The 12,088-nt window shown below is 48.2% G+C and overlaps 1 protein-coding gene across 3 annotated transcripts in view; it reads left to right on the forward strand.

Moving 5' to 3' along the window:
* Positions 1 to 9,131, forward strand: part of STAT3 (signal transducer and activator of transcription 3) — a gene marked incomplete at its 3' end in the record, with an annotated part of 40,570 nt that extends 31,439 nt beyond the window's left edge. Inside the window, exons 16-24 of one of the 3 annotated variants that reach the window (XM_082197226.1) lie at positions 1,022 to 1,120; positions 1,245 to 1,380; positions 2,483 to 2,535; positions 2,636 to 2,730; positions 3,639 to 3,778; positions 4,803 to 5,018; positions 5,658 to 5,700; positions 6,197 to 6,309; positions 6,854 to 9,131. In XM_082197226.1, the coding sequence (XP_082053352.1) occupies positions 1,022 to 1,120; positions 1,245 to 1,380; positions 2,483 to 2,535; positions 2,636 to 2,730; positions 3,639 to 3,778; positions 4,803 to 5,018; positions 5,658 to 5,700; positions 6,197 to 6,309; positions 6,854 to 6,912 (954 nt within the window). Of the gene's footprint in view, positions 1 to 1,021; positions 1,121 to 1,244; positions 1,381 to 2,482; positions 2,536 to 2,635; positions 2,731 to 3,638; positions 3,779 to 4,802; positions 5,019 to 5,657; positions 5,705 to 6,196; positions 6,310 to 6,853 lie in introns of those variants that run through there. The other 2 variants (XM_082197227.1, XM_082197228.1) reach the window with 2 other exon arrangements.
* Positions 9,132 to 12,088: the final 2,957 nt, after the last annotated feature.

Genomic DNA, 12,088 nt, shown 5'->3' on the forward strand with positions numbered 1-12,088 from the left:
GAAACCTTCTTTTGTAGTGCTGGTGTGGGTTTCTTGTTGGGAGTTTGCATTGAGCAGAATGCGGGAAAGAAACCATATCAGTAAACTACAACCTATAATTTGCATCCGCAACAATGCTCAAGGGTAGCAGCTTCCAGAAAAATGGAGGAAACGGACAACTCCTATTTTGATGGAGTATGCAGAGCTGTTTGCATATTTCCTTTCCTGCTCCCTCTTTCGAAATAAGAGGAACAGCCCGTTCATGAGCTGCCATTGACCAGAATCAGAGCATTTGCCCAGTTAGCTCAGCATTCCCTGCACTAAGAATCTGATGTTCTCCAGATGGTTGTTGAACCACAACTTCCATCAGCACCAGGCGACATGGCAAATGGTCAGGGATCATGGGAGTTAAAGTGTGGAGCATCTGGAGAGTTGGCTGCCCCTGGTCTACACCAACTGGCAGTGTCTCCCCAGGGTTTCAGGCAAGGAGTCCTTCTCAGCCCTATCAGGAGATGCCAGGAATTGATCCTGGGACCTTCTGCATGCAATGCAACTGATGCACCCCTGAGCTGTTGGCCATTGCACTATGCATTGGAATACTTGCGATGGCTCCAAGTTAAGGTGTTGCCCAGTATCCAAAAGGTGGACCCCAAATCATGAAAACCTAGACTGACAACATCCATGAAAAAGAACTCAGAAAAACGGAACAGACTGAAACAATGAAGGCAAACTCTAGAGATAAAGTCTCTTGTTGAGTCTCTTAAACCTAACTGCTTGTTGCATGCCTTCTTCCACCTCCCTTTCCCCTTATGGCCATACCAGCATTTGCAGCTTGCTTCACTGCAAGAGTTGCAAAGGGGTCCCACGAGTCTCCCTACCTGAAGACAATTAACTTCATAACGATGCATAAGGACTAGAAACTTGGTGGTTTGGTTTGCTGTGAAGCAGGAGCCCGGGGGTGTTTCCTGTTGCCCAGCAGAGACCTGAAAAAGAGAGAGGCTAGTCTGTGTGCTCAAGAGCTGCTGTCTTTCCTTCCCTGTAGACCCATTCCCTCCCTGTGGTGGTGATCTCCAACATTTGCCAGATGCCCAATGCCTGGGCGTCCATCTTGTGGTACAACATGCTGACAAACAACCCCAAGGTACGTTGAATTTCCCAAACCTTGCATGGACAAAAGAGAGGGCGAGAGCAGGAGGGTGTTTTACTTGTTTTTCGTCTGGGTGTGTTGTTTGTTCCTGATTGTGACCGAGTCCCTCTCTTGGCAGAACGTCAACTTCTTCACCAAACCACCCATTGGCACTTGGGACCAGGTGGCCGAAGTGCTCAGCTGGCAGTTCTCCTCTACCACCAAGCGAGGGCTCAGCATAGAGCAGCTGACAACACTGGCAGAGAAACTGCTTGGTAACTTAACAAGCTCCTCCCCTTCTTATACGTGGGCCAACGGCAGGAAACCTTGATCAGCAGTGCAAGGGCCACATGCCCTTCCAGCCAACTTTCCGGGGGCCACTTTGCCAGGGGTGGACAGGGCCAGAAGCAGAAACAAATGTGGATGTTACCTTTGTGCCGTAATCTTCCACCTCGGAACACGCCCCTCTCTGCCCTCCTGTCCAGGCAACCAGCAAACATTATCAAACTTTGGCGGCACTTTCTCATCAGGCAAAAACACTCAAGGAGTGTGAAGCAGATCCTGTGAGGGTTGTGGCCTTGGGGGGGAAGTCCAGAGAGGCCTGGAGGGGCATGAGGTTGCCCATCCCTGATGTGGGTCATAAGGAGTTGCTGTCTTCCCATCTGAGCTACCTAGCCTAGGGGTACTGGCTCTTAACTGGGAGAAGAGCCTTGCCCGGGTGCACAACCAGAAATCCCTTTTTAGCTGTGGGATTCAAACTTGGGACCAAAGCATGTGCAAAAAGTGTTGGCATGTTGAATGCCTGGAAGCCAAAATATCAAATATTCAAGTTGGCGTCAGTTTAGAAAAGCCCGGGCAAGCCTTTTAAGAATAGCGTGTGTGTTAAACTTTTCCCCCCAGTGTGCTTCCTTTTAAAAATGTCTTTCCTCCAAGGAACACGAGGTGACAGACATGTGGATGTTTGTGTATACACACACACACACACACACACACACACACACACACTTATCCTCACAAAAACTTTGTGAAGTAGGTTAGGCTGAGAAGCAGCAACTTGCCCAAGATCCCCAGTGTACTTTGTGGCTGACAGGGGTGCCAAATTGAACAAAATATGGGGGGGCAAGTAAGCCCCCTCCCCATAATAAATCACATGATGCGATGCACGCATACCATTTGAATGGCAATGCCCAACAACTTTAGGGGTGCAGCCCCCTCAGATGGGGGCTGAAGGGGCCTTGTCCTCTATGCGTTGGCTCCTATGGTGGTTGAGGGGTGGGAATGGGTGGGATTTGAACCTGGCCCTGCTAGGCCCTCGCCTGAGGCTCTAACTACTACACCAGCTCTCTTTAATGAATTTTCTTCCCTCTTACTCTACAGGCCCTGGCGTCAATTACTCTGGATGTCAGATAACATGGGCGAAGTTCTGCAAGGTAGGGGCATTTGGAAAGCTTAGGTGCGGCCTTGGGTGGGGCCCAAGGTGCGCCTGCCGTTTTGTTCACATGGGGGCAACCTTTGCTTTTATCGCTGCAGGAGAACATGGCAGGCAAAGGATTCTCTTTCTGGGTCTGGCTGGACAACATCATCGACCTGGTGAAGAAGTACATCTTGGCCCTGTGGAACGAAGGGTGAGCATCTGCCAGAGACGTCACCGCAGTTGCCAGCATCTCTCTCTCCCCAAGAGGCCACTCTGCCTATCCAGTAAACAAAAGAAGCCCTAACAAGTTGGAGAGCAGGGATGGGGAACATGTGGCCCTATAGTGGCTGTTGGGCTCCCAGCTCCCAGTATCCCTGATGGGAACATAGGAAGCTGCCTTACACAGTCGTTCCTCGGAAGTCGAACGGAATCCGTTCCGGAAGTCCGTTCGACTTCCAAAACGTTCGGAAACCAAGGTGAGGCTTCTGATTGGCTGCAGGAAGCTCCTGCAGCCAATCGGGAGCTACAGAAGCCCCATTGGACGTTCGGCTTCCAAAAATAGTTCGCAAACCGGAACAGTCACTTCTGGGTTTGCGGCGTTCAGGAACCAAAGCGTTGAGAACTAAACTGTTCAAAAACCAAGGTACGATTGTACTGACTCAGACCATTAGTTCATCTTGTTGTCTACACATGGAGAGGCAGTGGATTTCCAGGAAGGGGCCTCTCTTCCCAGTTCTACCTGGAGATTGAATCTGGGACCTTCTGCATGCAAAACAGATGCTGTGCCCATGGCCCTGTAGATCAGGGTTTCCCAAACTTGGGTCTCCGGCTGCTTTTGGACTACAACCCCCATCATCCCTAGCTAGCAGGACCTGTGGTCAGGGATGATGGGAACTGTAGTCCGAAAACAACTGGAGACCCAAGTTCGGGAAACTTTGCTGTATGTGATGCTGAATTGGGGCTGATAGGAATCCATCCTTACCTGGAGGGATGCAGACTCCCCATCCCTGTGCTACCTTCCAGTGGAACGTCTTGGTGGCTCCTGACGTTTGGCTTGGTGGGCCAAGGGAAAGGAAAGGAAGCCAATAAAAACCTCCTATTTCCTTTCTTCCTCCTCAGGTACATCATGGGATTCATCAGCAAGGAGCGGGAGAGAGCGATCCTGAGCACAAAGCCCCCCGGCACCTTCCTGTTGCGATTCAGTGAGAGCAGCAAGGAGGGTGGCATCACCTTCACCTGGGTGGAGAAGGACATCAGCGGTAAGGAATGCCACTGCAGCTGCCTTATGCTTAGGGCTGAAGCCAGATCTTCCTTTTTACCTATTAATTACGTTTGCCTATGTGTAAAAGCTGCGCTCTTCTCAAGCCCGTTTTCCTTTTTTGGATGATGCACGCACGTATCGCAGCAGGCGAGAAAAGGACACAGTCTTCCTTGGAAAGAAAGGCCTCTGTGCTACCAGCCGTTTTTGTTAGTACTCGTATTAAAAACCGTGTTTTTAACAAGATCTGCCTTGTTAATTGGGTGCAGCTTTTTAGCCAATTAACTGTTTTTAGCACCCGGTTAATCGCTCACACGTTGCAGCCCTGCTTATACCAAATCCAGGTAAATCTCAGAGTACTTGGTCCTGACTGTTGTGCCAGTCAACGAAGGAATGAAGAACGCTGCCTTATACAGAGTCAGAGCTTTGGTCCATCTAGCTCAGTGATGTCTACACTGACTGGCAGCGGCGCTCCAGGTACATCAGGTGGAGGACGTTCTCAGCCCTACCTGGAGATGGCGAAAATTGGACCTGGGACCTTCTGCACACAAAGCAGATGCTCTACCGCTGAGCTATCGCCCTTCCCTCTTACACAAAGGTCTTTCTCAGCCCTGCAGAGATCCTTTAATCATTGGGATGGCATAGATGGCATAGATTGAGCCTACAGCGTTCTGCAGGCAAAGTATATGCTCTGATCCTAAATTACCCCATACTGACACCTTACTTCTTGCAGAAGTTGTACTAGTCATCAGTTGCACACTCCTAAGTAGCATTAATGTACATTCAGTGACACCACAGCAGCTCAGCCAATGGTTAGGGGACAAGCCCATCAATGATGGTCAGTTTTTAGTTTGTCTTGTGATTAAAAAAAAAATATTTTCAACTACCTTGATCTGGTGAAGCTTTGCTGTTGATGTGACTCTGGCTCTCTTCATTTGAGCAAGAAATTGTGCTCCTTTTCATGCTATCCTTGCAAATAATAACTGTCCCCTTTGATCAAATCTCTTGTTTACCCTTTGCCGTAGGGAAGACACAAATCCAGTCGGTGGAGCCGTACACCAAGCAACAGCTCAACAGCATGTCGTTTGCTGAGATTATCATGGGCTATAAGATCATGGATGCCACCAACATCCTGGTCTCCCCCCTTGTCTACTTGTATCCCGATATCCCCAAGGAGGAGGCTTTCGGAAAATACTGCCGCCCTGAGAGCCAGGAGCATCCCGAAGTCACTGACCCAGGTAGTTGTTGGCATTCCGCGCTTGCTCCAGCTCTTTGGTTCTCCACTTTACAGGGACATTTTTGGATTTTAGCTTTCTCCACAAAAAGGTCTCACGCTGCTAATAAATGTGACTAGCATCCTCTGCCACCCTCTCCAAAATGCAGGGGGCTTGGCTTGTTTATTTTGATTACATCCCCAGCTCTTCCTTTTGTGACCATAACGGGTTGGTGAAAAAAGCGAACAGATGGGAAGCCAGGAAAAAAGCCCGTATGAATTGTTGCCAATTGTCATTGTTGGCTAAAGTCTGACTTGGAGCTTTTTAAAAACTAAAGAGGAGCAAAGGCAAGAACTTTTTCAAATTGAAGTTTGGCATGGCCACTGAGAGTTTTGTATTGTTTGCTGATGCTTCTGGAAACAATATGCACGTTGCTAGTGGTTAAGAAGCCCAAAAAACAGCAGCAGCAGACCCCCTCCCCTCTTGCTCCTACCATAGTTTTGGGGCAATTCTCAGTTCCCCTCTTTTCCACCTCTCCCACCTTCAAATCCTCTCTATGGAGAGGGTTTCAGAGTCATAGCATATTGAAGAGGAGATGCCCCTGCTGCTCTTCGGCACACACCAGCTTATCGAATACCTTCTCCTCTTTCCCCACCCCAAAAACAGGTGCTGCTCCATATCTGAAGACCAAGTTCATCTGTGTGACCCCGTGAGTATTTCCCTCTTTGAAAGGGTTGGGTGGGACTCCAGAGGTCCTGCACAGCAATTAGCTGGGGCTTGCTGAGAAGCCGAGCTCCCTCTCGCACCTGTGCTTTGGAAACAAGAGGTCTCTCTTCAGAAACAGCTGAAGCACAGGTGAAAAAGTGCCCAGGGAGGAAGTGGTTCAATCCACCGACCACCACGCCACTGCACCCAGTGCACAAGTGAGGAACAAAATCCCGCAAGCACCTCCTGTTAAAGACATAAGGCATAGAGAGAGAAGGAGGGATCAAAGTTACTAACACGCACAGCCACACACGTATGCATAAAGATATAGGTTGGGTTTTATCTTGCTGAGAGTCAAAGCTCTGTACTTCATGGTGCAGAGCAGAGTTTGGTGGTTCTGGAGACCTTGGGGCTTTTACAACTTATAACTTGTACTTCTCTTCTTTATCCTCTCCTCTTTTTCTCTACTCCCCCCCCCACTCCCCACGTGCCTTTCCCAGAACCACTTGCAGTAGTACTATTGAACTGCCTATGTCACCCCGCACCCTCGAATCTCTGATCCATTTTGGCAGTAATGGTGAAGGAGCAGAGGGGAACGCCAGTGGCCAGTTTGGTGAGTGTGTGGTCCGCAGTGCTGTTTTGTTTGCTGGAAGGGGGCGGGCTCTGCTCTCGTGCATCTCATTATGGAAAGGACAGGTCGAGGCTGCATCCAGACTGCCCTCTAGAAGCAAGTTACTGAAACTTGAGCTTTCAACCCTTGTCAAGGTAGATTCCACAAGTCCGAGTGCCTCTGATTTCAGTGGATCGTGAGCAAGCAAAGCATAGCCATCAAGGGGTATGTCCTGTGGAAAGGGGAGAGGGGGAGAGATAAGAGAGGCCGTATCTGACCCTCAGGCCCAAGGTTCTCCAGCCTGGCTTTAAAGACAGCATAAGGCTAGAAGCCTGGAGATCTCAAGGAGTGGAATTCTACAGCCATATATACAGTTTGTTTTGCTTATGCACGTCATTGAGGAATATGCAGAACCTTGAGCGTGCTGCAGGCTGTGAATCTGTCCTCTTTCCAGGACATGTTGAACCATCTCTGACATTGACAGGGATCTCTGCTGCTGCAGTAACTGGATCACATCCATTCAACTCTCTTTCCGTATCTCCCACAGAGTCCTTGCAAGTCTTTGACATGGAGATGACCGCTGAAAGCGCCAACTCTCCCATGTGATTGGACTCCTCCTGGGCAGCTGATCGGTTCTGCATTTCCCTGGCACAAGAAACACCTTCTACTTCTTCTTGCGTTGTCGGATGAGCCCAATCGGCACTCAATCTCTGCCTCAGCTGGAGACGTTTGATTGTGGGTCCGTTGTGAGCCGCTTTTGAATACACCATCACAGGCAGCTCCTTGCCTGAGCTTGCGTGACTGGAGGGAAAGCCCTGCTTAATTTTAGATGGGCTTTCCCCCCCCCAGAAGAAAAAAAAAATAGTTCTCCCTCATGTATAAAAGCTACTTGTATAAGGGGTGTTTCTGTTTGTCTTTGCTAGACCAAGTGCCTCTTCATGTCCACATAGCTGGCCTCCTGTACATGTTTGCTGCATGCCGCAAAAGGCTGCTTGTGCAGCTCACGCCAACTTCCAAGGTTTTTACCCAGTCTATTTGACAAGTCGTGTTGTCAAGTGTAGGCAGGAGGGGAAGGAAGAAGAAATTGTGGGGGTATCATTCTTAGATATTGGTGCAATTTTTTTCTGTTTCATTGCCCACATTAAAGCTCCATTTCTCCCCCCCCCCCGGCCTACCTCTTTAAAAAAAAACAAACAAACTTGCCACATGATGCGAAGGCGAACGTAGGCCTAGCACAGCAGCCGTTCAAGGTAAGATACCTGTGTTCCCCAGGGCTAGAGAAATGCCAGGGGCATTGGACACCTGTGCACACTTTGCACTTGGTTGCCAGCTCCGGAAATTTCTATTTTTAAAATAACTTTTCTTCCACCAGCTTTTGGCTAATTCCAATTTTACAGAAAGGGAACGAAGGTTGTTAGAATTATGTGCTCCGTGGTGGAAGTGGGGAATTTGACCCAGGTCACCCAAATTAGCACTCAGTTCCCTCCCTCTCCCTCTCTCTCTCTCTGTCTTCTTAGGCAGGGCTTCAGGTCATTGGGGACGGCAGAGAGCTCTTCTCTTTGGCCCTTAAGCCCAGATGAGGCAACCAAGCTGAGTCAAGAGCTCAACAGCTAGATTCACACTTGGAGATCTGTTCACTCCGGTTATATTTCTTTTTTTTTAATTATTATTTATTGCACTTTTATCCTGCCCTTCCTTGAAGGAGCCCTGGGCAGCATGCAAACCTCCGCCCCTTTCCCCTCATCCTTTTATCCTCTCAATAACCTTGCGGTGTAGGTTAGGGATGAGAAGGATTCCTCCTGTGAGGTAGATTAGTGGCAGCAATAGGCCTGAGCTTTCTGGCTAAGTCAGGCTTTGCACCTGGGTCTCCTGATCCTAGCCACTGCACTCTCATCTTAGCTGTTGCGTTAGGAGCAAAGAGGCAAAAAAACCATTCCTGCCAGTGTCTCTCCTCTCCTCTCCCACCCCAAACCGGGCTTTGTTTGGCTTGCCCATTTCCTACGCTTTCCCGTTTTGTAATACTCTCGGCTGTAATATTTTTTATTACTACCTGCCCAATCATTCTCTTCACCTTCTGGGGCTTAAGCCTGAGCTGTACCTGATGCTAGTCGGCTGTTGCTTGCCTGAGATAACAATTGACAGTCCGGCATAGGAAAACTAGAACCCAGATGCTGATAATCTAGTTGTAAATCTCAGCTGTTGGGCTTGTGTGAGTTCATAGAATCGTAGCCTTGTAGAGATGGGCGGGAACCCAAAGGAGTGAAGGAATCACAGCTACAGATTCCTTCTTTGCAGGGGGTTTGGATTAGGTGACCCTTAAGGTCCCTGTCAACTCTGCAGTTGCCCAGTGGGCTGTCCCAGCGCTGAGAGAGAATGATGCAACAAGTATTTTCCAGTATTACTTAGAGGCGTTGGCTAAACAGGAGGCAGTTCATGGTCAGAGCTGTCGGACTGATCTCTTTCCCTACACCAGACTTCCTCAACCTGGAATGCTGGCTGGGGCTCATGGGAGTTGTAGTTCAGCAACCTTTGGAGGGAAAAGCAGGCCCTTGCTGTTAAGAAGAGAACTTGCCTCCTTCAGAAATGTCAAGCCTTAGAAAGTGTTCCAACTAGTGCAAAGCTGCCCTCATTCCAAAATAGCTTATATACCCCAAATTCTTAGTACCAAGCTTTACCACCGCCAAAAATTTCCTATTTTTTTCCTCTATAGCTAACTGCTCCCCAGAGCGTAAATATCTCAATAGTATGTTTTGTATATTTTATTGCTGTATCTACAGGCTTTAAACTTTCTCTTAAATAAATAAATAAATGTCCTTAACACCACATTTCTCTGCTGGAGATGAAGCATTGGGTACTTGGTGTGTTTGTTGAGCTGAGAAAGCAGAGTGGCGCGCGTGTGTGTGTGTGTGAGAGAGAGAGAGAGAGAGAGACTGTTTGAAAGCAATTTGACTTGGAGATAAGATGAATTGCATCTTTTGTCCAAATGCATAGATGAGGGGCTTGGTTTTTTTCTGTGCTGTGGGGCCAAAATTGTATTGAGGTGATGAGTGGAACCCTGTCCGCAGTTACCTGGATGTAAGTCCCATTGAAATTGCCAGGGTTTACTTCAGAGTAGTTGTATAAACAAGATTGAACTATTTGGTGCAGGTGTTAAGTTTTGTTCATTTAACTATGTTTCTACCTCACTCCATTAACTTTTTACTTTTTAATGGTGGTGGGGGTTTTTTTGGAAGAAGTATAAATGAGATTTTTTTTTAAAGTGCTTTAGGTACACTTTTAGTAAGTTTTTTTGTGTGTGTGTGTACAGAAGGTTTGTGGCACATCACCACAGACTTAAACTGGTTTAACAGCCAGTCCTCTTCCCAGGGAACTCTGGCGATTTTAGTTGTGTGAAGGAGATCAGAGATGAGGGGAGATTAGGAGACCTCCCAAACAACTAAACTGTGCAGCCTGTATTTGTTGCTATGGGACTGAATTCCTCCTGAAAATAGCATCAGTCTGGAAGCACCCAGGATCCCACCCTTGTGTTTGTTGCATCATACTTGAAAAGGATGCCTCAAGTTTTTCATGCTGAAGCTATTCATGCATCCTGCCAGTAAGGGTCTCAAGTGCTAGTCCATAAATAAGCAAACAGAGGTTACTAACTTTTGGGGGGGGTGTTGGCACATTTGGAATTGTGAGACAATGCTATGGGTACCACTCCCTCTGGTTATTTCTCTTTTCTTAATCCCACCCCTGGGTCATTCTGTCCCAGGTAGACTGATGAAATACACACACACACAAAGTTTTTCCTTGGGGGAGGGGGCAGGTAAAAGATGGATCCAGCAGAATAGTAGTGAGGAACCTTCTTTGGCCCAGATCTTTATCTCCCCTCCAGCACCATGGACCAACTTTGATATTTGAGACTGCACAGGTCTGAATACAGCACTGTAGCATGGGGCAAGGTACATGGGTTCTTGGGGGCAAAGAAAGAAACAGAGGGAGGGTATCATTGATTCTTCCTGAAGGCATCTAGTTTGCAGGTGTTTGTGTTTGCTTGTCTGGAGATTTGCAGGTGGCCACTACTGGGGCGGGGGGGGGGGAGCGGGGAGCAGAGAACCTGTAACGGGGAAGTGTCACAGTTGTTTGGTGGCTATGATGCAAAAAGTAGAAAAGGCTCGATAGATTCATCACCATCATCATCATTTGTTATTTGTACTCTGCCCATCTGACTGGGTTGCCCCAGCCATGCTGGGTAGCTTTCAACAGAATATAAAAATACAACAAATAGAAAGGATGTCTGCCCCCCCAGTCTGGTTTATTATAAGTGTCTCCTTTATAATAAACCATTTTCCCACCCCAATTTCCCAAGATGTCATTGCCCATCATTTCTGATCTAGCAAAGCTGGAGAGGAACAAATTTTGTAAAAACCACTATTTTTGGAAGAGGTGAAGTGCTGCTCCCATGTGGAGAGCTGGAATCACTGCAGCTATAATTTTGCGGTTGCTTCCAGACAGACTGTTTTGTCAAGCTATAAGGACGGGCAAATCTCTTCTGTTTCGGTTCCTCATTTTTTCAACCTTAACATTCAGTTCTTCACGTTTGCATATCAGTCTGTGATTTACTTATTTTTAAAGAAAAGCCCTTGTGAAAATTCTTCAGCATTTCACTTCCCCATCATTTTCCATACTCCACCAAAACCTGATTTTCTGGGAAAGATGTGTATCCTGTCTGTCAAGAGCTGGTGTCATAAATAGATCACATAAAGTAAACTCTTCATTAGAAGAAACAAGATCAGCTCAAGAGCACCAGCCCAATGGGCACAGTAGCTCTTCTCAGTAGGTCTTGCCCCTATGAGGCAGTTGTAGGGGCAGCTGTAGGGGCTGGAGGTCCCTGCCTTCCCACGGCTGCCTAAATCGCCCCCTTCCAGGTTCTTCCAAGCAACCTGAGACTAGCCCTGCAAATCTGTGTCTGGTCTTCTGCTATACTGGTATACTGCTTCTGGTCTTGGGAGCCCAGTGGGGAGGGGAGATTGTTGCAGCAAGAAGGGGGGAACACCCTGGCTCCTTCAGCAGCCTGACTTATCTCTGCCTTTTGCCCTGCAGCCTCCACTTCTGTCTCTGATTCTGGACTTCTTTCTGCCACAGACTCCCCCTGCTCACCAAGCCCTGTTACCTCTTCAGCTTCTGACACCTGCTCCTCTCAGTCTTCTTTCTCTGACCACTCATTGTTGTCCCGCCACCAACTCCCTGACTCTTAGCCTTCTTCCCTTCGGGGTTCCCCAGCTGGTGCCTCCCACCATTCCTCTTTGTCTAGCCAGTCAATGACATCACCCTCTGCAAACCAGTCTGGTCTCGTCTTCCCTGAAGCAGGGTGGGAGCTCTGTCCAGACAGTCCTGGGGAAAGATTAAGCATTAGGCTGTTCTTCTTCCTCGTGCTGAATGAGTTTAATACAACTGCTATTGCAATTGAGCTTTAGCCACAAATGTGACCCGCACACCTAATAATAGTAGGAGGATGCAAAGCAAGGCAAGGAGCCCTTATGACTGCATACATGCCGCTCCCCAGATAAACCCTAAGGCGCCTGGGTTAGATGCAGAGAGGATGGGAGAAGGTGGATAGAGGGACCCCTGTTGCTGGTAATTTGTCACGAAAGCTACTCTTGCACAGAGGGAAGATGCCCTGCCATGCATAGTTCAGAAATGGCAATATCCAAAAGACTGTGGGGGAACTGTTCAACCTTCCCAGGACACTCTGGAAATGACCTTAAAAGCAGCAATCCTGGAGCAAAGGTCCTTGCTA

The sequence above is a fragment of the Podarcis vaucheri genome (assembly GCF_965113315.1).
Source record: "Podarcis vaucheri genome assembly, chromosome: 13".
NCBI lineage: Eukaryota > Metazoa > Chordata > Lepidosauria > Squamata > Lacertidae > Podarcis > Podarcis vaucheri.